The 26299-nt window shown below is 33.4% G+C and overlaps 1 protein-coding gene and 1 long non-coding RNA gene across 2 annotated transcripts; both read right to left on the reverse strand.

Moving 5' to 3' along the window:
* Window positions 1-234: 234 nt before the first annotated feature.
* On the reverse strand, window positions 235-2170 carry LOC107885971 (putative pentatricopeptide repeat-containing protein At5g37570). The gene is given in 2 exon segments (XM_016809744.2): window positions 235-1696; window positions 1698-2170. Coding segments are annotated over 2 exon segments (1638 nt in total). The 5' UTR covers window positions 1956-2170; the 3' UTR covers window positions 235-316.
* Window positions 2171-3885: 1715 nt separating this feature from the next.
* Window positions 3886-7160, reverse strand: LOC107885970 (uncharacterized). Its single transcript, XR_001680594.2, has 2 exons — window positions 6501-7160; window positions 3886-4640 (listed from the first exon to the last, which is right to left on the reverse strand). It is a non-coding gene; the product is annotated as an uncharacterized lncRNA (long non-coding RNA).
* Between the last annotated feature and the right edge of the window lie 19139 nt (window positions 7161-26299).

Genomic DNA, 26299 nt, shown 5'->3' on the forward strand with positions numbered 1-26299 from the left:
TTTAAAACCAATAGTAACAAAATAATTAAATTGGCTAAAGCTAATGAAAAGTTCAAACTCTTTCAAAATGGCAATAATAAAAAGAAAAATTAAATAAATGAAATAAATAAGACATTTACATGATGATAATAATAATAACAATAATACAACTTTTTCATAATACAACAAAAGAATCAAGGTAACATAAATAAATAATATTAAAATGTATGTAAGGGGGATGTGTAAAAAAATGTGGAAGATATAAGTGTATATTATTTATTAAATAAATAAAGTGCATAATTAACAGGCATAGCCAATAACAAATTCCCTTAATAAATTAAATCCAACTGCAACCAGGTACTTTTCTTAGGCCCCCCTCCTTCATTTTATTCCTCACATGAGAAACATTCACCCATTGCTCTGCAGCAGCGTATATGTTAGATAACAGCACATAATTAGCAGCATTCAGCGGCTCTAGCTCATGCAGCCTATCAGCAGTCAACTCCCCTAACTCAACATCACAATGCAATTTACAGGCCCCAAGAAGAGCACCCCAAGCACCAGCATGAGGTTCCACAGGCATAGATTTTATAAGATCGTAGGCTGCTTTTAGCTGTCCTGTTCGACTTAAAAGATCAACCATGCAAGCATAATGATCCGGCGTAGGAACCATGGAGTATTCGTTTTTCATGATTTCAAAATAATGCCAACCTTCCTCAACAAGGCCAGCACCGCTACAAGCATTCAGAATAATAGTGAAGGCTACTTCATCTGGAACCAGCCCTTCGCTTATCATCCTATTGAAAAGCTCAATAGCTTGAGCCTCTTGACCATGGATAGCCAATCCTTGTATCATTGAGCAATATGAAATCAAATCCCGTTTTGGCATCTCCTCAAACAACTTAGCTGCTCTAGCCATGTTTCCACACTTTGCATTCATATCAATAAGAGCTGCCAAAACGTGTGCTTGTCTAACATCAATATCACTTCGGCTTAGATAACCATCAACCCGTTTAGCCAATTTCAAACTACCCACCTGAGAACAGGCAGACATCAAGCTAACCAGAATATATTTATCCGGTTTAACATCCATTTCTGACATTCTAATAAACATTTTGACAGCCTCATTTGGTTGACCATTTTGTTCATATCCCGAAATCATTGCTGACCACGCAAAGATATCTCTCTCCGGAGCCTGCTCAAACAAAAACATTGCTGATGCCATATCGCCAGCCTTTGCATATCCATCAATCATCATCGTATAAGAAATCACATTTCTTTCAGGCATCTCATCGAACACTTTCCGAGCAGTCACTAAATCCCCTGTTTTGACCCACCACCCCATCAAAGCATTCCATGTAGCCACATTCCTCTCCGGCATCAAATCAAACACTCTCTTAGCTTCCACAATATCACCAACATTAATATGCCCAACAACCAAAGCCGTCCAAGACACAACATTTCGCTCAGACATTTCATCAAACACTTTCTTCGCATTCAATATTTCCTTAATTTTCGCATAAAAATCAACCAAACTTGTCCCAACAAAAACATCTCTTTCGCATCCACTTCTTAAAGCTAACCCATGAAGCACTTTCCCTTCCCATGCCTTAACCTCACTCGAACAAGCTTTGATCACCAAAGGGTAGGTGTACTTATCAGGAAGCCCACCTTCACTCTTCATACGGATAAAAAGCGACATGGTTTGAAAAAAAAGAGGAATTTTTAGAGTACCCATTGAGGAGACAGTTCCAAAGGAAAGTGCTGGGCTGGAGAAAGCTATTGAAAATGGAAGCGGAGAGAGAGAGGGAAGTGGAAAGGGAAATACAAAGGCTGATGAGATATTGATCTTGGTGCAGGCCCTTCTTAATTATGTGGGCGTGGATTTGGTGAAGCTGGTTTTGGGATTTGCAAGACCTGAGAAGGGTTGAGAGAGAAGGGAGAGTATGGGGGAAGTGATGGAGAGAAATTGGCATGGGAGGGAAAATGGTTTAGTGTGGCAAAGTTTTCTTTCCCTTTCCTCGAATTCTATCGAAATAAGTGCGCGAGTGCGGCATTGCGCCTAAGGTGAAATTATCCCAATAGTAAGAGAATTGTTGGAGCCAAAGTTTAAAAAAAAAAATAGATTGTTGGTTTAACCGGTTTTTAACTTAATTGGTCCGATTTATACAATCATTGATCTAATTTATGAAAAATAGAAAATGAGTGAAAATATAGAGAACTATTTTCAGAACAAATTTTTTTTTAGCCTAGGAAATACCGACAACAGTTGTACAAAGTCGTAAACGCCATCCAAATTTATAATGGAGAACAAAAATAAAGGTCAAGAGAAGAATTAAATAATGAAATGTTGTAATGATACTTTAAATCCACTAAAAACCCAGGGGCCAAAATTAGCTAGATTCACCTGTGAACACTTGGAAATCAAAAGCCTCTATCTTAGATTGAACTCCCCATGTCGAAAGCAGGCTGAGAAGCCAAAAAGCTTGGGCTTTCTTCTATCCAAAATTTATCCTTTTGAGATTTTCTTTCTTTGATTGGTCAGTCCGTTTTGGTTTTCAACATCCTTGGTTGGGGTTGCCCAAAGTTTGTTAACCTTCTCCGACGTTACCTATAGAAGGTGTTAGATCTATCACCAATCGCTCGATCGAGAAGGGATTGGATTGCTTTAAGAGCCCTCATTCAACAAAAGATATTCATGTGATTATTGTAGAGGTCACCACCAAATTATATTAAGGTTCATTAGGATGTTGTCGCATTTAATAAATTTCAACATGATTAGTATTGAAGTAATAGGAGGCTTGTGAAATAATTCCACTTAATTTATTAATACAAACCTTTATTTATAGAATAGTTAAAATAGAACTAGGACAGAATAATAATTTAAAACAATTTAAAACTAGGAGAAAAGTTCTTTGAATATGTCAAGTCTTAAGATTACGTTATTACGCTTTTGCAAGATTGATGGTTGGTAGAGCAGCAATCTGGGGTTGACGATGACAAGAAAAGCTTGAACAATTTATGGTAAAGAACAGTGGGGTTTTCAACTAAGAACATATAATAATGAATTCTTGTTGTGAGTTGCGGCAGCGTAGAATTGAATTCAAGATGTGGTTTGACATCCATTAGGCAATACTCTTCAACCGACTACTAAGATAATTGAGTACAAACTTTGTCACTTTGATCTAGTAGATAGAAGTAGATGATTGGCTAGCAATAGAGAAAACTGATTAGGTGGTTTTGGTTTCAGTCAAAAAAGATTAATGGTGCGTTTGGTTTACTGTAATGGAATAGACTGTAATTGAATAGAGTTGCAATAAGTAATTCAACTGTTTGGTTAAATGGAATGAAATAGAACTGTAATAGTATTCTTGTGTTCGGTCGAATAGAATGATGTTGTAATAACATAAGGAAAAAAATTAAAATGACCAGAATACCCTCAACATAATTTTTTTAAGGTAGATGATTATTGTTATTGTTATTAAATTTTAATAAGATTATTATTGAAAATAATTTAATAAAAATAATAAATAGTTTAACCATATTTTAACATAATTATTATATATAATTTAATAACATTCTTAATATAATTATTATTATATGAATTAAAAAATCAAAATATATAATACTATAAAAATATATATAATCTACTTTATTATTTTTAAACTACAATACATATTTAATGTGCTAAAATATCATTACTAAAACAAATAATTTAATTATTCTACAATAAAAAATAATTAAATATTAGAAGTAATAAACAACTCGTTACTAAAAAAATAATAAATAACTTGAGAATTATGTTTCACATCCAAGCATAATATTCATATATTAACAAAAAGTTACATGATTTCATTAGTTTATATGTCATAATCCATAGGTTTTAAAATTTTACAACATCAAAAAGTTACAACATTGTAATGATATTCTATCAACTCATTATACCATCCAAAGATTACAAACACAAAAAAATACAAAATAAAAAATACAAAATAAATTCACTACTTTATCTTATGGTCGGGAGTTTGATCCCCATTCATGAGAATGGAGCACATTTCATGACTATTCATCTTGTTTACCTCTTTAGAGAGCACCCACAATAGCATTATACTTTATTTTAATTTACATTTGTCATTATACTATGAGAATATACGTAAATTTGTCAATTAACTTAATGTGATTGAATTTTGCCACTAAAATTTGAATTTTATTGAATATTTCCACCAACTTTGATTTTTTTAATTAAAGTTTACCACCCAGTATTGATTTTGATGATTTGAAAACAAATTTTAACAAGAAAAATATTCTTTCAAATATTTTATTTTAATTGTTAACCATAACTTAATTTATAAAATATAATACATTAAATTAGAATTTTTATTTATTAAATTAAAAGACTTGAAAATTAAATATAACTTAACTTTAATTTTTAAAATTATATTAATTAATTTATTATTTTAACTATTAAAATAAAACATTAAAAATATGTTTTAATTAAAAATTATCTTTAAATAAATTTGAATAGAAAAATTTAGGTAAAGATAAAACTAGGCAAAATTTAATAGAAAGTTAAAAAAAATAATAATAGGCAAAAGTTGCTGTTGAAGGCTCCGCACAAGTTCCTAAAGTCTCTGAATGTTCTTCTCTTTTGATAAGATGATCTGCAACAAGTGAAAGATTACAAGTTAATCACGGGTAGAATAGCCGACAAAAGATATGTATCATGCCGAAAACATAACTTCATTATAATTTGCCTTTTCCCTGTAGCATATTGTAAATGAAATAGTAAGAATTTTGTCAAGACTATCCAACAGATGCAACAATAGATAAAAGCAAGAATTTTATCAACAGAATAGAATGTGCTATGTCACATTTATGGCTTTTCCTCAATGAAAAGCTTCCCACGACAATTATGCCGAGCTTTGAAGGTGAAACCTATGTATAATGCCAGGTTAATCACTAAACATAACAGGTTCTCTTGAGGAAAATATGTAAACCTCATCAGAAAAACAAGAAGCATTAGCAACTAATTTGGTGACAAGAATAGAGAGCATCATAAAAAAGATTTTGTCTTCTTATATTAAATAAATAAACGAACCATGGATTTTAAGTTTTAACATTTTAATTAAAATCATGTTTGATTTTTATATATAATTTTTTATAGTTGTAGCAATACTAAAAAAAAAAAGATCAAAAATTGACTATTAAAATAATATCATTTACAATCTATAAGAACTATATATAAAAAATGCAAAATAAGGTATATCTCTATTTGATTTAAAATCATTTCATGAACTAGTTTCTATGTTCTTAGGAGAAGATCACTTAATCTTGATTGTGCTTAAATATGGTACAAGGCATTCCAACAATTTGATTTAGATAGTAGACAACAATGGGGCTTAAACTTGCAGCTGTTCTAGTACAAAGGCAGCTTAGCTTATGCTATGTAGATTACATGGGCTATACAGGCAGGGTTGAGTGGCAGGAGCAAGGACTTGAGAGGTATACATGCTTGTATAGATAGTAGAGAAGTGACACATTTGGTCTATCTATTTTTTAGCGTTAATGATGAAAGTAATAAGAAGGCCTTTGGCGGGGAAGAGCTACCTTCATCAAAGCTCTAATAGTTATTAGGAGTAACTAATATTTGAATTTTGTTTCTACTGTTTGAATAAAAAAATAAACTGACTTCCTTCATGAATCAAGCCCCCTTGCTACATGTTTGTCATCATTTTGTACTGAATAAAGAAAATATTTTAGCTACAAATCATAAGTTACATAGAGCAACTTAACACTGCCATCATAATAATCTAGCACAATATAGTGTTAAAGGTCTTCAAGAATTCAAGTCCTCATAATTTACAGATCTTACAACTATTCAGAGGGCCATTTTTTCAGGCAGGATGGGGCAACAAGGAGCGTATTTCAGACTATCAGATTTATCAATCATGATTTTTCATCACTCCATACCAAATAATGATTCAATTGAATTTAGTATAAAGTAATAAAGAAACTGCTTGAATATATTATGAAGTTGCCTATATGTTCAAAAGGTTCAATGTACCAAATTAATAAAGCAACAAAACGGGAAATTATTAAATTTACTTTGACATACCTTACAGACTCACTTGGAAGATCCAATACAATGACCCCTGTGCTTATCTATAATATATCTCTATGTCTACGAAGCATTAACAACTTCCTTTTCTATGAAAGGAGGAACTAAAATCTTAAACACAAACTACTTTGGCATTTATTTAATACTATACATATACAAATAACACAAAGCAGAAACAGGACATCCTTCGTGAAAGAAGAGAGGACAAAGTGTCTCTTATTATTGGTTTTTTTTTAATTTTAGGAAAATATGGATTAGAGGTGGTCCAATACTAGTATAAATAACTATTCTGGTCTTGTTCAGATATAGCACTAAACCATAAGTCAACTTAAATCACACAAGTATTAATTTTTGTACATTTTCTTAACCCAATCGATAGAAAATGACTAATTGAGAAACATACCAGGTGCACAAAGAAATCTTCAACAACAGCTGTATTACTCTTTAATAGAAATGCTTCGTTCCTGTTTTAAAAACAAAATCCACATAAATCTGCATGTGCGGTTGAAGATGATAAGGATCCTGATGAAGTTTTTATCCACTTTCCACAATCGGAGCTTGAGGATGAATTTATGGAAATGGGAAATCAATGGAAATCGATGGAATTCAACCGGAGCTTAAGGGGTGAGAATCGATGGGATTCGTCGGTAGGTAAGAATTTGGTGGCTTTAGTTTGAAATTGGATCTGGGTTCTGGCTTGGATAGGGTTGGTGAGGATGGTTCAGAGGTGAAAAAGATGGAGAAGGTTGGAAGGAAATAGGAATCAGAAGTGAAAAAAAGAAGAAGAAGAAGAAGAAAAATGGTCAGATGTGAGAAATAAGAGAAGGGCAAAGTCGATAAAATTTCACGTTGAATAGGTTTTAGTGAGGAGGTTGCTGAATGATAAACAGTAGTTTTGCCTTGAATAAGGCTGTAAGGAATAGGGCTGTAATAGCCCATTCAGCCAACCAAATAATGGAATAGGGTTGAGCCCACTGAATAAAGCTGTAATGGTTTAGCATTACAGCCAACCAAACAAGCTGTAAGTTAGAGCTATATGAAGATCCACGAATATGCTTGTTTGGAAAAAAAAGGTAAAAAAAAAGTCCTATAAGTTCAGATCGAAAAGTATATTGTTAAACAAAAGGCTTGATATCATATTGAAGTAATGAGAGGCTTATGAAATGGTTACATTTGATTTATTAATAAAAACCTCTATTTATAAAGGTAAAAATAAACAATTATATTTAAAATAGAAATAAGATAAAACAAAAAATTAAAGTAATTAAAAATTAGAATAAAAAGGTAATAACAAATTTATTTGAATATTTCAAATTTTAAGACTACGTTATTAGGTCACATTCAACCACATTTTAGTAAAGTATTTCTTAACTTCACCAACAACACATTATGAGTTCACAAGTAAATTATTTGTCCAAAAAAGTACACGTCAAACTTTTCTATATAAATAATTTATTATAGATGTTGGAACATTTTTAAATATTTATAGTGTTCCAATAACTACAAATGAAAGGGTGTAATGTCTTTTGGTTATTGATTAATGATTATATTACTTGATTTTTGACAAAGAATTATAGCTATACAAGTAATATTACTTGAATAGTTATGGGATATTAGTTGAATAATTAGGTCTCTTTTAAAGATGTGATTATTCAGAAAAGACAGCTAGTAAAGTTATGCCTTTATGAAGAGACATGAAAGTTTTTATAAATAGGAGTGAGATTTCATTTAGAAGACATACCAAAAATTCTTAAAAGTTTTTTCTATCATTTCTCCATCTTCTACTATTATTAGGTTGTTCTATAAAGAATTACTACAGAAATTCTTTATAGAAATTGATTTTCTTGTTATACTCTGCTTAGTGCTTACTGGATTATTTTCGTCAGTTCAAAATACAAATAGTCACTAGGCTTCATTGTATCATCGAGGTTCATTTGCTTGAAACTCATTTATACACTGAGTACAGATGGGAGCAAATAGAACCTTAAAGATAGTGGCTTGATATGTAACACCCCTTACCCGTATTCGTCGCCGGAATAGGGTAGGAGGCATTACCGGAGTTTACCGAATTAATTTTCCATTAATACGAGTTAAATACTATTCATTTACTAAAACATGTCATGGCGTCCTTTAGATGGGCCTCCAAAGCCCAAAACATACTTCGAGACCAAACCAGAATTAAATCGAAACCATAGGGAATTTTTCGCAAAATCCCAAAGTTTTTTTTTTGCTCAATATAACCCCTTTATAAATATCTAACATTTCCTGCAAATATTAAAACCGAGACCAATCCAACCAACCAATTCATTTCAATCAATTTGATACCAAATTATACTACTATTATAATTATACTATTTAATATATTCATCATTCTTTACTTTAATGTATATTTCTTAAACAAGTCTTAATATTTATATAATCATCAAACCTTATACATGCCATATAAATCAAAAAGAAATTTACAAAAGCTACCGGAGATAATCTAGATAGTGTGATCCTCTGTGTTGATCTGATCCTCCATATACTTCCACGTCAATCTACAAGAGACATTGATTACACTCATGTAAGCTTATAGAAGCTTAGTAAGTTCATAGGCATAAAACATAAATCTTACCAAATATTTATACACTTATACAATATACACAATTATTAAGTTCACCTGTCAACCACAGCCATCGGTGAGTTCCCTTGTATAAACTTACTACCACTTATCCATTTCCTTTAATTCTTTTGGGCCCATTTGTCACATATCATTCTTTAACCAAATTAGGGAATGGTTACGGAAAATTGAGTACTTCACTTTCACTTTGCCATAGTATAACTATGGTTTTGCGTATGATCACTTATCACCTTTTGAAGTCATAGTCCTGCCACGGTCTTACACTGATCACATTTATCACTTGTCACTGATCAGATAAGTGTAGCTAAAACTGCCACTTATCACTTATCACTTGTCACTGATCAGATAAGTGTAGCTAAAGCTACCACTTATCACTTGTCGCTTGTCGCTTGTCACTTATCACTGATCAGATAAGTGTAGCTGAGGCTACCACTTATCACTTGTCACTGATCAGAAGTACTCAAATCCAACATTCCGCTCAATTTAATCATTTATTCGATTTTCGTGTTGTTATTTTATTCTCTATTTATCAATAAATATATTTCATCATACATATTACATTATATAATTCATAAAATTAACATATAATCATTAAACTTCAACCATATGAACTTACCTGGTCGATCTGCAAAATTTGTGAAAGTTCAGGGACTAATCAGCTACTTTTTCTTTTCCTCGACATGCTTCGGGTTCTCGATCTATCATTGTAAAATCATTCACTTATCAGTATTGATTTCATCTTCAACCCGCTTATAAGTAATATTATTTATAATTTCATTATTTACTTATGTATATTCCAATACTGTCCATCAGTGCCATAGTCACTAAATCATTTTCATCTTTAGCTACAGAACTCCAAATTAGGATCCGATAATTTTCCCTGAAATTAGACTCATATATCTTCTTATCATAAAATTTTTAGAATTTTTGGTTTAGCCATTAAGTACAGTTTATTCTTTAAAGTCACCCCCGTTCTGCTGTCTGACAATTCTGACCCTTCTTCACTAAAAATTAATTATCTCTTCGTACAGAATTTGGATGATGTCCATGTTTGTTTCTATTGAAAATAGACTTATTAAGGATTTTAAAAATATAAATTTAAGCCCCTAATTAATTTTATCCAATATTTTATGATTTTCCAAATTCAGAACAGGGGAACCCGAAATCATTCTGACATTGTCTCACAAAATCTATTATATCTCATGATCTACAATTCCGTTGCTTACACCGTTTCTTCTATAAGAAACTAGACTCAATAAGCTTTAATTTAATATTTTGTTCATCTTCTAATTCGATTTATAAAATTTATGGTGATTTTTCAAAGTTAGACTACTGCTGCTGTCCAAAACTGTTTAAGTGCAAATGTTGATTTCGATTTTTGCCCCAAATTTCACAGTTCATACAATTCAGTCCTTGCTCAATTAATCCCTCAATGAAGCTAATTTTTCCCAATTAATTCTTTACCTAGACATTATAAGTTATTTCACAGTTTTTTAAATTCATAATTTCCACATAAAACCCTAACTTCAAACTCTTTCACCATTAGGTCTCAAACATTCACTTTCTATTCAATTCTTTCAATAAAATCAGCATATAAACAATTTAAAACTCTAATTCCATGCTAAATCATCATATACTTCCAACACATATTCATAACAACTTCCAATTTCTTTCATAGAATAAAAAACTAATGAATTCAACAAGTGGACCTAGTTGTAAAAGTCATAAAAACACAAAAATTTCAAGAAATAATCAAGAATTGAACTTAATTGCAGTAAAAATATGAAAAACCAGCTTAATAAAACCCTTATATGGTGTTTTTGCTGATGAGAATGCAGAAAAATAATGAGAATTCTAGATAATTCCACTTTAGTCCTAGTTTATTAAGTAAATTTTGCAATATTCCAATTTTTCCCTTAATTCATCAATTTTCCTGCTGATTTCATGCACCTTGCCGTCCAGCCCAAATAGACCTTGGGTCTATTTCCCTTTTAAACCCTCTTTCTTTTATCATTTAAGCTATTTAATCATTTCCCATAATTTTACATTTGTTACAATTTAATCCTTTTTATTCAATTAACTATCGAAACTTTAAAATTTCTTAACGAAACTTTAATAACTTATTAACACTCCATAAATATTTATAAAAATATATATGGCTCGTTTTAAAATTTTCAAACTCTCGATATCTCATTTCCGATACTAATTTTTAAAATTTTTATTTCTAGCACACTACTCGCTATTTCAAAAATTTTCCTAACTTCACGCTTAACTTATATTTACTAAATTATTAATATTTTCTACTCATTTTTCGGATTTAGTGATCTCGAATCACTGTTCCGACACCACTGAAAATTTAGGCTATTACAATTCTCCCCCTCTTAAGAAATTTCGTCCTCGAAATTTGTTACTTGAAAATAGGTTCGGATATTGTGATCTTATTGATTCCTCTGTTTCCCAGGTTGCCTCGTCCACACCATGTCGATGCCACAACACTTTTACTAACAGTACCCGTTTGTTCCTTAACACTTTAATTTCCCAAGCTAGAATTTTCACCGGTTCTTCTGAATAAGTCATGTCGGGTTGGAGCTCTATTTCTGTATGAGGGATTACATGTGATGGATCTGATCTGTACCGTCTCAACATAGACACATGAAACACGTTATGAATCTTTTCAAGCTCCGGGGGCAAAGCCAATCTATAAGCTACCAGACCGATTCTTTCAATGATTTCATACGGCCCGATAAATCGTGGGCTGAGTTTTCCCTTTCTACCGAACCGCAAAACTTTCTTCCACGGTGACACTTTCAAGAATACACGATCACCCACATTAAACTCTATATCTCTTCTCTTTAAATTTGCATATGATTTTTGCTGATCAGAGGCAGCTTTTAAACAATCTCGAATAATACAAACTTTTTCTTCGGTTTCTCGAATCAGGTCCACTCCCATTAGTTTCCGTTCACTTAATTCAGACCAATATAATAGAGTTTTACACTTTCTTCCATACAGAGCTTCAAATGGTGCCATTTTAATACTAGTTTGATAACTATTATTATAAGCAAATTCGACTAAAGGTAAATACCTTTCCCAGCTGCCGCCAAACTCAAGTACACAACACCTTAACATATCTTCTAAAATTTGAATCACTCGCTCTGACTGCCCGTCTGTTTGGGGATGAAAAGCTGTGCTGAAATTTAATTTAGTGCCCAAAGCCTCCTGTAATTTACTCCAAAATCTCGAAGTAAATCTCGGATCTCGATCCAAAATAATAGACATTGGAACTCCATGTAATCTCATAATCTCAAAAATATACAATTCCGCTAACTTCTCTAATGAAAAATTTGATCTGACTGGAATAAAATGTGCCGACTTTGCCAATCTATCAACGATAACCCAGATTGAATCTTTCTTTTTCGGAGTCACAGGTAATCCTGATACAAAATCCATCGTAATGTGTTCCCACTTCCATTCAGGAATCATAATAGGTTGTAATAAACCCGTTGGTACTTGATGCTCTGCTTTCACCTGCCGACAAATTAAACATTTTGCAACAAATTCACAAATCTCTCGCTTCATACCAGGCCACTAGTACATTCTTTTTAAATCGCAATACATTTTTGTACTACCCGGATGAATAGAATACTTACTATTATGAGCTTCAGCAAGAATATCATTTTTCAATTCTGGATTATTCAGAACACAAATTCTATTACGATAACGCAACATACCACCATCATCAACGCTATATTCTGAACTCAAATTATCCTGAACTGTTTGTCGTTTCAGCACTAGTTTCGGATCATCACTCTGTAATTCACGGATCCGTTGAAGGAATATAGATTTTGCTTTCAATTCTGCTAATACTGAGCCATCTTCATTAACAGACAAATGAACATTCATTGCTCGAAGTGCAAACAATGATGATTTTCGGCTAAGTGCATCAGCGACCACATTAGCTTTCCTCGGGTGATAATCAATAACAAGATCATAATCTTTCAATAGTTCGAGCCACCGTCTCTGTCTCAAGTTCAGCTCTTTCTGTGTCATCAAATATTTCAAACTTTTGTGATCGGTATACACATAACATTTTTCCCCATATAAATAATGTCTCCAGATTTTTAAAGCAAACACAATTGCGGCCAACTCCAAATCATGGGTAGGGTAATTTTTCTCGTGCGGTTTTAATTGTCGAGAAGTAAATGTCACTACTTTCCCTGATTGCATTAAAACACAACCCAAACCATTTAAAGATGCATCACTATACACAACATATGGTATACCTGATTCTGGCTGAGTTAACACTGGAGCTTTTGTCAACATCTTCTTCAACTGGTCAAAACTTTGTTGGCACTCTTCAGACCATACAAATTCAACATTCTTCTAAAGTAGTCGAGTCATCGGTAAGGCAATCATTGAAAATTTTTTAACAAATCAGCGGTAGTATCCCGCTAATCCCAGGAAACTTCGCACTTCTGTTACGTTCTTTGGAGTTTTTCAATTTACCATTGCTGACACTTTACTTGGATCTACTCGAATTCCTTCAGCTGAAACAATATGACCTAGAAATCCAACTTCATGTAGCCAAAATTCACACTTGCTGAACTTTGTATACAACTGCTTCTCTCTCAAAGTCTGTAACACACTTCTCAAGTGTTGTGCATGATCAGGCTCGGTCTTCGAATAGATCAGTATATCATCAATAAATACAACCACGAATCTATCCAAATAAGGTTGAAAAATCCGATTCATCAAGTCCATAAATGCAGCAGGGGCATTAGTTAAACCAAATGGCATTACTAAAAACTCATAATGACCATACCGAGTTCTGAAGGCAGTTTTTGGCACGTCACATTCTTTAACTTTTAGCTGATAATACTCAGATCGAAGATCTATTTTTGAAAACACAACAACACCTTTCAATTGATCGAACAAATCATCAATACGAGGAAAATGATATTTGTTCTTGATTGTAACCTTATTTAATTGTCTGTAATCTATACACAATCTCAACGAACCATCTTTCTTTTTCACAATCAAAACAGGTGCACCCCAAGGAGATGTACTCAGTCTAATAAACCCCTTATTTAACAATTCTTGCAACTGAGTCTTTAACTCTTTTAATTCAGTCGGTGCCATTCTGTATGGTGTTACGGATATTGGAGCTATTCCCGGGATCACATCAATCACAAACTCAACTTCGCGATCTGGTGGTAAACCCGGTAATTCTTCAGGAAACACATCAGCAAATTCATTAACAATTGGCAACTGTTTCAACTTTGATTCAGAATCCCGAGTATCAAGAATATAAGCTAAATATGCTTCATTACCTTTCCGTATTAGCTTCTGAGTTGAAAAGGCTGAAATAATTCGGACATTATCTTTCATATTTCCAAACTCAGCCGAAATCATTTCTCCTGTCTGATTTTTCAAATCAATCCGTTTCTCTCGACAGTTCACTACAGCGTCATGTTTTGTTAACCAATCCATCCCCAGAATAATATCAAATTCCTGAAAGGGTAACAACATCAAATCAGCAAGGAATTTACAGCCTTTCACTTTCAGTGGATAATTACGACATATTAAATTAACCATCACACTTTGACCTAATAGATTAGTGACTTGTATATTATAATTAGTGGACTCAACAGATAATTTCTTTTCAGATGCTAGCATATTGCAAATATATGAATGAGTAGACCCAGGGTCTATTAATGCATAAACAGTAACATCATAAAGATAGAAAGTACTAGTAATTACATTAGGAGCCGTAGCCTCTTCCCTTGCTCGAATGGCATAGGTACGTGCTGGTGCTCTATTCTCTGATTGACTAACTGGTTCTCTCATACCCGAATGGGTAGCCCCTGTAGCACTGCTCTGGCCCGAACGTCTACTTATTTGGGGAGTGGTTCTCTGTATCTTTTTCTGATCCACTTCATCTTTTTGCAGCTGGGGACAATCTCGAATAAGATGATCAGTAGCCCCACATTTATAACAAGCCCCCATCTTAGTCCTGCATTCACCGAAATGATGTCTTCCACAATATTGACACTTAGGCCGGGGAGTATTCTGAACACTGCTCACACTTGCTGCAGGTCTATCAAATACCCTAAAATCAGATTGTCTTGATCTACCTTTACCCAATCTCCCGGCACAGATGTAGTTCGACTAATTTCTTCTCTAGATTTCTTCACCGGTAAATCTGAAAATGACTTAGAAGCACCTCTTTTAAATGACTCTTTATTTTTCCGATCTCGTTGCATTTTTCTATTATATACTTCTTCGAGCTTTTGAGCATAGTTTGACAGAACAACGAACTCCCGTATTTCATTACCCCCAATCATCATTCTAATCTCATCATTTAACCCTTCTTCAAATCTGATACACATTTCTTCTTCAGTAGGTACAATGTCTCGATCATATTTGCTGAGGTAGACAAATTCTCTTTCGTATTCAGCCACTGACTTATTTCCCTGCCGTAGATCAAGAAATTCTCTCTTTTTCTTGTCTAGATATCTTTTCCCCACACATTTCTTTTTAAACTCGTTCTGGAAAAATTCCCAAGTAAGTTTCTCTACAGGTACTACAGCTTCCACAGTTTCCCACCAGTTATATGCTTCTTCTTTTAACAATGAGACAGCACATCGTAGATAATCCTCCAGAGAACAAGCCATCTGTTTAAAAATTCTTACCAAACTCTGTAGCCAATACTCAGCTTTTACAGGGTCATCATCTAATCTCCCTCGAAATTCCTCAGCTCCAAACTTCCTAAGCTTTTCAATCGAAGAACGTTTACTAGTTTCAATTATTGAAGGAGGTGGAGGAGCAACCGGAGGTACCACAGGTGGTGCAGTAGGGGGAGGAGGTGGTTGAGCTTGACTTCATTCTTGTATCATCTCCTTATACCACTGATTCATAACTCCATAAATCATATTTTTAAGTTCTCGCTCTCGCATCATATAAATTGGAATATCACTACTTGTTCCTTGTTCAGAAGTCTACACTCTACTGTTAGCTTCCTCCTGTTCAGTGCGTTCAGGTCTATCTGACATCTTTATAATCGAAGAATATCTATAAAAATGACAAAGATTAGATCGGATCATACACATCACACTATCACAGATTTATATGGCATGTACTTCTAAACACTTTACACGTAACACATGTTCCGAGAACCGGCTAAACCGGGCTCTGATACCACTAAATGTAATACCCCTTACCCGTATTCGTCGCCGGAATAGGGTAGGAGACATTACCGGAGTTTACCGAATTAATTTTCCATTAATACGAGTTAAATACTATTCATTTACTAAAACATGTCATGGCGTCCTTTAGATGGGCCTCCAAAGCCCAAAACATACTTCGAGACCAAACCAGAATTAAATCGAAACCATAGGGAATTTTTCGCAAAATCCCAAAGTTTTTTTTTTGCTCAATATAACCCCTTTATAAATATCTAACATTTCCTGCAAATTTTAAAACCGAGACCAATCCAACCAACCAATTCATTTCAATCAATTTGATACCAAATTATACTACTATTATAATTATACTATTTAACATATTCATCATTCTTTACTTTAATGTATATTTCTTAAACAAGTCTTAATATTTATATAATCATCAAACCTTATACATGCCACGTCAATCTACAAGAGACATTGATTACACTCATGTAAGCTTATAGAAGCTTAGTAAGTTCATAGGCATAAAACATAAATCTTACCAAATATTTATACACTTATACAATATACACAATTATTAAGTTCACCTGTCAACCACAGCCATTGGTGAGTTCCCTTGTATAAACTTACTACCACTTATCCATTTCCTTTAATTCTTTTGGGCCCATTTGTCACATATCATTCTTTAACCAAATTAGGGAATGGTTACGGAAAATTGAGTACTTCACTTTCACTTTGCCATAGTATAACTATGGTCTTGCGTATGATCACTTATCACCTTTTGAAGTCATAGTCCTGCCACGGTCTTACACTGATCACATTTATCACTTGTCACTGATCAGATAAGTGTAGCTAAAACTACCACTTATCACTTATCACTTGTCACTGATCAGATAAGTGTAGCTAAAGCTACCACTTATCACTTGTCGCTTGTCACTTATCACTGATCAGATAAGTGTAGCTGAGGCTACCACTTATCACTTGTCACTGATCAGAAGTACTCAAATCCAACATTCCGCTCAATTTAATCATTTATTCGATTTTCATGTTGTTATTTTATTTTCTATTTATCAATAAATATATTTCATCATACATATTACATTATATAATTCATAAAATTAACATATAATCATTAAACTTCAACCATATGAACTTACCTGGTCGATCTGCAAAATTTGTGAAAGTTCAGGGACTAATCAGCTACTTTTTCTTTTCCTTGACTTGCTTCGGGTTCTCGATCTATCATTGTAAAATCATTCACTTATCAGTATTGATTTCATCTTCAACCCACTTATAAGTAATATTATTTATAATTTCATTATTTACTTATGTATATTCCAATACTGTCCATCAGTGCCATAGTCACTAAATTATTTTTATCTTTAGCTACAGAACTCCAAATTAGGATCTGATAATTTTCCCTGAAATTAGACTCATATATCTTCTTATCATAAAATTTTTAGAATTTTTGGTTTAGCCATTAAGTACAGTTTATTCTTTAAAGTCACCCCCGTTCTGCTGTCTGACAATTCCGACCCTTCTTCACTAAAAATTAATTATCTCTACGTACAGAATTCGGATGATGTCCATGTTTGTTTCTATTGAAAATAGACTCATTAAGGATTTTAAAAATATAAATTTAATCCCATAATTATTTTTATCCAATATTTTATGATTTTCCAAATTCAGAACAGGGGAACCCGAAATCATTCTGACATTGTCTCACAAAATCTATTATATCTCATGATCTACAATTCCGTTGCTTACACCGTTTCTTCTATAAGAAACTAGACTCAATAAGCTTTAATTTAATATTTTGTTCATCTTCTAATTCGATTTATAAAATTTATGGTGATTTTTCAAAGTTAGACTACTGCTGCTGTCCAAAACTGTTTAAGTGCAAATGTTGATTTCGATTTTTACCCCAAATTTCACAGTTCATACAATTCAGTCCTTACTCAATTAATCCCTCAATGAAGCTAATTTTTCCCAATTAATGCTTTACCTAGACATTATAAGTTATTTCACAGTTATTTAAATTCATAATTTCCACATAAAACCCTAACTTCAAACTCTTTCACCATTAGGTCCCAAACATTCACTTTCTATTCAATTCTTTCAATAAAATTAGCATATGAACAATTTAAAACTCTAATTTCATGCTAAATCATCATATACTTCGAACACATATTCATAAAAACTTCCAATTTCTTTCATAGAATAAAAAACTAATGAATTCAACAAGTGGACCTAGTTGTAAAAGTCATAAAAACACAAAAATTTCAAGAAATAATCAAGAATTGAACTTAATTGCAGTAAAAATATGAAAAACCAGCTTAATAAAACCCTTATATGGTGTTTTTGCTGATGAGAATGCAGAAAAATAATGAGAATTCTAGATAATTCCACTTTAGTCCTAGTTTATTAAGTAAATTTTGCAATATTCCAATTTTTCCCTTAATTCATCAATTTTCCTGCTGATTTCATGCACCTTGCCGTCCAGCCCAAATAGACCTTGGGTCTATTTCCCTTTTAAACCCTCTTTCTTTTATCATTTAAGCTATTTAATCATTTCCCATAATTTTACATTTGTTACAATTTAATCCTTTTTATTCAATTAACTATCGAAACTTTAAAATTTCTTAACGAAACTTTAATAATAACTTATTAATACTCCATAAATATTTATAAAAATATATATGGCTCGTTTTAGAATTTTCAAACTCTCGATATCTCATTTCCGATACTAATTTTTAAAATTTTTATTTCTAGTACAGTATTCGCTATTTCAAAAAATTTTCTAACTTCACACTTAACTTATATTCACTAAATTATTAATATTTTCTACTCATTTGTCGGATTTAGTGATCTCGAATCACTGTTCCGACACCACTGAAAATTTAGGCTATTACATGATACATGCCTTGGAGCCTTATCTTATTATTTTATTTTTCTGTTCGAGTTGTCGTTCGTGTTCTATTAGTGTTTTCGAGATTTTCCTCACCGAAGTTTCGTTTTAAAAAATTTAAGGTTCTATTCATTTTCATGATGACTACTTTACTATCAACTTTAAAGGTTGCTTATGTTTGGGATACTCCAGGACTAGACGAGAATGAAAATGAATATGTTGTAGTGACTCAAGAAAGGCAAAAATGGGACAATGTTGATTACATATGCATAGGTCGCATATTGAATGGTTTATCCGATGGTTTGTTCGAACCTACCAAAACGAGGCCATTGCTAAGGAACTTTGGGACAAATTGGAGACAAGATACATGACTGAAGATGCTACAAGTAAGAAATTTCTTGTTAGTCGTTTCACTAGTTATCAAATGATTGATGGTCATTCTATAATGTAACGATTTTGTGATATTGAAAAAAATGTTGAATCAGTCTAAGTACACGATATGAAAATGGATGAAATGATTATCCTCCATTATAGACAAATTTCCTCCATCTTGGAAAGACTATAAAATAAGTCTAAAACAAAGGAAAGAGGAAATATCTCTTGAGGCTTTGGCAAATCATTTTCGTATTGAAGAAGAATACCGAAAGCAAGAATAGAACTTAGATTCTGAAAATGCCAAAGTGCATGTTACAAAGAAAGTACAAACTACCAAAACCATCCAAGAGAAAGTTCAAGCAGATTGTTAGAGCACTTAAGTTCAAAAAGAATCAAAAGGGCTCATGCTACAATTGTGGTAAGCAGGGACATTTCAAGAATGAATGTCGCTTTTTAAAGAAGAATCTTCTCCAAAGGTTGATAGTAACGAAAACTTTGTTGTCATGATCTCTAAAATTAATATGGCACAAGATGATAATGCATGATGGATTGATATTGGAGCAACCAAACATGTGTGCAAAGATAAAAACATGTTCATAAACTTCACACAATGTGAATATGACAATGACTTGTACATGAGAAATTCTTCTATCGCAGCAATCAAAGACAAATGCATGTTGAACTACAATTCACTTATGGAAAAGTTTTTGTAACACCCCTTACCCGAGACCATGGTCGGAGTCGAGCATGAGGCGTTACTTGACTTAACTTAAAAGTTCGGGGCATAAAAATTTACTTTCAAATTTAATTTCATCATTCATAATAAAGCTGTCCTCCTGTACAGCAGTCACTAAAATAATTATAATTCAAGCTACAAAACTCGAAATTTAGATCCGTAAATTTTCCATAAAACTAGACTCATATATCTATTCATCATAAATTTTTCAGAATTTTTTCTTTAGCCAATTAGTACAGTTTATTAGTTGAAGTCTCCCCTGTTTCACTAATCGACCATCCTAACCACTCATCACTAAAATTTAATTATCTCTTATTAAAGGCTTCATATGGTGATTAAACTTATTTCTACTGAAAATAGACTCATTAAGGAGTCTATACATATAAATTATAACTCAAAATTCCTTCTGTACAATTTTTAATGAATTTCTAAAGTCAGAACAGGGGACTTCAAAAACATTCTTGCCCTGTTTCACTAAAATTCAAATATCTAAAAGTATATAATTCTTTTGCTTACTCCACTTCTTTTATATGAAAGTAGACTCTTTCAGCTTTAATTTCATATCTCACTCAACTTCTAATTCTATTTCCACTATTTTTGGTGATTTTTAAAAGTTACATCAATGCTGCTGTCCAAGAACTGCTCCATTGCAATTTTTTAAAAAAATTCAATATAACCCCTTTATAATTGTCTAATCTTCCCTGCAAATTTCAAATCACAACCAATTCCAGTATTTCATCTACTTCATTTAAATACTAATGAAGTTCAACCAATCAACCATTTCAAACTAAAAACATGTATATATTTCGATATCTAACGCAACCATAACATTCAAATTTACTTTTCACTTCAATTCCCTATACATGCCATATAAATCCAAAAAGTTGCTTAACATAAACTACCGGAGTATATCTGGATAGTGTGATTCTTGATGTAGATCCGATCCTCCGAATGTATAAATACGTTAATCTACAAAAACAATAAACACACACATGTAAGCTTATAGAAAAGCTTAGTAAGTTCATAGGCATAAAACATAAATCTTACCAAACACTTGTACACTTATACAATATACACCATTACTAAATTTACCTGTCAACCACAATCTTTGGTGAGTTCCTTGGTATAAACTCACTACTACTTATTCTTTTACCATAATTCCTTTGGGCCCATTTGTCACTTACCATCCTTGATCAAAATTAAGGAACGGTTACGGAAAATTGAGTACTTCACTTTCACTTTGACATATGACCTCTTATCACTTGTCCTTGATCAGATAAGTGTAGCTAGGCTACCACTTATCACTTTGCCACTTGATCAGATAAGTGTAGCTGAAGCTACCACTTATCACTTTATCACTTGATCAGATAAGTGTAGCCACTTATCACTTTGTCTCTTGATCAGATAAGTGTAACCACTTATCCCTTTGTTTCTTGATCAGATAAGTGTAACCACTTATCACTTTGTTTCTTGATCAGATAAGTGTAGCCACTTATCACTTTGTTTCTTGATCAGATAAGTGTAGCCACTTATCACTTTGTTTCTTGATCAGAAGTACTCAAATCCGGTGTTCCACTTAATTTGATCATTTATTCGATTTTCACATTTTTATTTTATTCTCATTTCAACAATAAATACATTTCATCATACATTGTATAATTCATGAAATTAACATTTAATCATTAAATTTCAGCCATATGAACTTACCTGGATCGATTTGCAGAATTTGTAAAAGTTCAGGGACTAATCGGCTACTTTTTCTTTTCCTCGACTTGTTTCAGGTTCTCGATCTAAAATGCAAATTTATTCATTCATCAGCATTTAATTCAATTCTAATTCATTTCACAATTTATGCCCTTTAATTTTCAAAGTTACACTTTTACCCCAAACTTTACAGTTTTTACAATTTGATCCCTACTCAATTAACCCCTCAATTGATCTAATTTTTCTCAATTAACACCTTTTTCCAACTATTTTAGACTACTACATAGCCTTTCATACTCAAAACCGCAACACCAAACCTTAATTCCCAACTTTTTCACAATTAGGTCCCTAAAATCAATTTCTATCAAAATTACTTAATAAAATCATCATATAACAAAATTAAAGCTTCAATTTCATGTTTATTCATCATAAAAATCCAACACTAATCAATGGTAACTTTCAAAATCAGCCATGGAATCAAAAACTAATGAAATAATTAGTTGGACCTAATTGTAAAAGTATCAAAATCACAAAAATTAGAAGAAATAATCAAGAATTAAACTTACATGATTCAAAAATATGAAAAACCAGCTTATTCCAGACCTCCTATGGCGTTTTTGCTGATAAATTGTGAAGAGATCTCTAGATTTTTCACTTTTGTCTTTGTTTTAAATGTTTAATTTGTTAAGTTTCCAATTTTGCCCCTGTTTCTCCTTACATTCTGCTGATTTTCTTACCCAACCGTCCAGCCCATATAATTTGGGTCTAATAGCCTTTTAAATCCCTCCACTTTAGTCACTTAAGCTATTTAATCACAATTTAACAAATTTTACACTATTCCCAATTTAGTCCTTTTTAGTTAATTAACTATCCAAACGTTAAAATTTTCTAACGAAACTTTAATACCAACTCAATGACACTCTATAAATATTTCTAAAAATATTTATGGCTCGGTTTAAAATCTTCGAGGTCTCGATACCTCGTTTTTTTTATTTTAATTATTTTAATATTTATTCCTAGTACACTATTCACTATTTCAAAAATTTTCCTAACTTCACATTTAACTTATACTTACTAAATTTATAATATTTTCTACTCGTTTGTCAGATTTAGTGATCTCGAATCACCATTCCGACACCACTAAAAATTCAGGCTATTATAACTCTCCCCCCATTTTAGGAAATTTCGTCCCCGAAATTTCGTACCTGGAAATAAATTCGGATACTGAAATCTCATCAATTCCTCCATTTCCCAGGTTGCCTCCTCAGATCCATGTCGATTCCATAACACCTTAACTAGTGGTACACGTTTATTCCTCAACTCTTTAACCTCCCGAGCTAAAATTTTCACCGGTTCCTCTGAATAAGTCATGTCAGGTTGGAGCTCTATTTCCGTATGAGAAATTACATGTGATGGATCTGATCTATACCGTCTCAACATAGACACATGAAACACATTATGAATATTTTCAAGTTCCCGGGGCAAAGCCAATCTATAAGCTACCGGACCGATTCTTTCAATGATTTCATACGGCCCGATAAATCGTGGGCTGAGTTTTCCCTTTCTGCCGAACCGCAAAACTTTCTTCCACGGTGACACTTTCAAAAATACACGATCACCCACACTAAACTCTATATCCCTTCTCTTCAAATCTGCATATGATTTTTGCCGATCGGAGGCAGCTTTTAAACAATCTCGAATAATACGAACTTTTTCTTCAGTTTCCCGAATCAAGTCCACTCCCACCAGTTTCGATTCACTTAATTCAGTCCAATATAATGGAGTTCTACACTTTCTTCCATACAGAGCTTCAAACGGTGCCATTTTAATACTAGTTTGATAACTATTATTATAAGCAAATTCGGCTAAAGGTAAATACCTTTCCCAGCTGCCGCCGAACTCAAGTATACAACACCTTAACATATCTTCTAAAATCTGAATCACTCGCTCTGACTGCCCATCTGTCTGGGGATGAAAAGCTGTGCTGAAATTTAATTTGGTGCCCAGAGCCTCCTGTAATTTACTCCAAAATCTCGAGGTAAATCTCGGATCTCGATCCGAAATAATAGATATCGGTACCCCATGTAACCTCACTATCTCAGACACATATAACTCCGCTAACTTTTCAAGCTGATAATCTGTTCTGACTGGAATAAAATGTGCCGACTTAGTTAACCGATCAACAATCACCCATATCGAATCTTTCTTCTTCGGAGTTACTGGTAATCCAGATACAAAATCCATCGTGACATGTTCCCATTTCCACTCTGGAATCATAATGGGCTGTAACAACCCTGTCGGCACTTGATGCTCAGCTTTCACCTGTTGACAAATCAAACATCTTGCTACATATTCACAGATTTCTCGTTTCATTCCAGGCCACCAATACATTTTCTTCAAATCACAATACATTTTTGTACTCCCCGGGTGAATAGAACACATACTACTGTGAGCCTCTGATAAAATATCATTTTTCAAGTCTAAATTATTTGGAACACATATTCTATTACGATAATATAACATACCATTTTCATCAATGGAGTATTCTAAGCTTAACTCATTTTGAACCATCTGTCGTTTTAGCATCAATTTTGGGTCTTCATCTTGTAATTCCCGAATCCGTTGAAAGAACACAGGTTTAGCTTTTAATTCCGCTAGTACAGAACCATCCTCATTAATAGATAAATGAGCACTCAATGCCCGTAATGCAAATAATGATGATTTCCGACTAAGTGCATCTGCTACGACATTTGCTTTCCCTGGGTGATAGTCAATGACAAGATCATAATCTTTCAGCAACTCTAACCATCGTCTCTGTCTCAAATTTAACTCTTTCTGAGTCATTAAATACTTCAAGCTTTTATGATCAGTATACACATAACATTTCTCACCATATAAGTAGTGTCTCCATATCTTCAAAGCAAACACGATCGCTGCCAATTCCAAATCATGTGTAGGATAATTCTTCTCGTGCGGTTTCAGTTGTCGGGAAGCATATGCCACCACTTTTCCTGACTGCATAAGTACACAACCCAAACCACTCAGAGACGCATCACTATATACTACAAACGGTACGCCCGATTCTGGTTGAGTCAACACTGGAGCCTCTGTCAACATCTTTTTCAACTGATCAAAACTCTGCTGACATTCGTCTGACCATATAAATTCAACATTCTTTTGTAGTAATCGAGTCAACGGTAAGGTAATCATTGAGAAATCTTTGACAAATCGGCGATAATAACCTGCCAATCCTAGAAAGCTCCGTACTTCAGTAACATTCTTTGGAACTTTCCAATTTACCACTGCCGCTATCTTACTTGGATCCACTCTTATTCCATCAGCTGATACAATATGACCCAAAAACGCAACTTCCTGAAGCCAAAATTCACATTTGCTGAATTTCGCATATAACTGTTTCTCCCGCAAAGTCTGTAATACAATCCTTAGATGTTGTGCATGTTCGGACTCTGTCTTTGAATAAATCAATATATCGTCAATGAACACAACCACAAATCTATCCAAATATGACTGAAAAATTCTATTCATCAAATCCATAAAAGCAGCAGGAGCATTGGTTAAACCAAATGGCATCACCAAAAATTCATAATGACCATATCGAGTTCGGAAGGCAGTTTTCGGCACATCACACTCTTTAACTTTCAACTGATAATACCCAGATCGAAGGTCTATCTTGGAAAATACTGCAGCACCTTTCAACTGATCAAACAGATCATCAATACGAGGCAAAGGATATTTATTCTTTACCGTTACCTTATTCAACTGCCTGTAATCTATACACAGTCTTAAAGAACCGTCCTTCTTTTTCACAAACAAGACAGGTGCACCCCAGGGCGACATACTCGGTCTGATGAACCCTTTATCTAATAACTCCTGCAACTGCGCCTTCAACTCTTTTAATTCCGCTGGAGCCATTCTGTACGGTATCATTGATATAGGAGTTGTTCCGGGGATCACATCAATTACAAATTCAAATTCTCTATCAGGTGGTAGACCGGGTAACTCTTCAGGGAACACATCAGGAAATTCATTCACCACTAGCACTTGTTCGAGCTTTAAATCAGAACCCCGAGTATCAAGGATATAAGCCAAGAATGCTTCATTGCCTTTGCGTAATAATCTCTGAGCAGAGAGAGCTGAAATAATTCTGACTGTATCGCCCATGTTTCTGACCCAACTGAGATTACATCTCCTGTTTGACATTTCAAACTGATTTGCTTATCACGACAATTCACCACCGCATCATGTCTCATTAACCAGTCCATCCCCAGAATAATGTCAAATTCCCGAAAGGGTAACAACATCAAATCAGCGGGGAATTCATAGCCTTTCACTTTCAGTGGACAATTACGACATATCAAATTAACCATCACACTATGACCTAATGGATTTGTAACTTGTATATCAAATTCAGTGGACTCAACAAATAAATTCTTTTCAGATGCTAACATAGTGCAAATATATGAATGAGTAGATCCAGGGTCTATCAATGCATAAACAATAACATCATAAAGATAGAAAGTACCAGCAATTACATCAGGAGCCGTAGCTTCTTCCCTTGCTCGAATGGCGTAGGTACGTGCTGGTGCTCTATTCTCTGATCGACCAACTGATTCCCTCGTACCCGAACGGGTAGTCCCTGTAGCACTGCTCTGGC

The sequence above is a fragment of the Gossypium hirsutum genome, chromosome A03, assembly GCF_007990345.1.
Source record: "Gossypium hirsutum isolate 1008001.06 chromosome A03, Gossypium_hirsutum_v2.1, whole genome shotgun sequence".
NCBI lineage: Eukaryota > Viridiplantae > Streptophyta > Magnoliopsida > Malvales > Malvaceae > Gossypium > Gossypium hirsutum.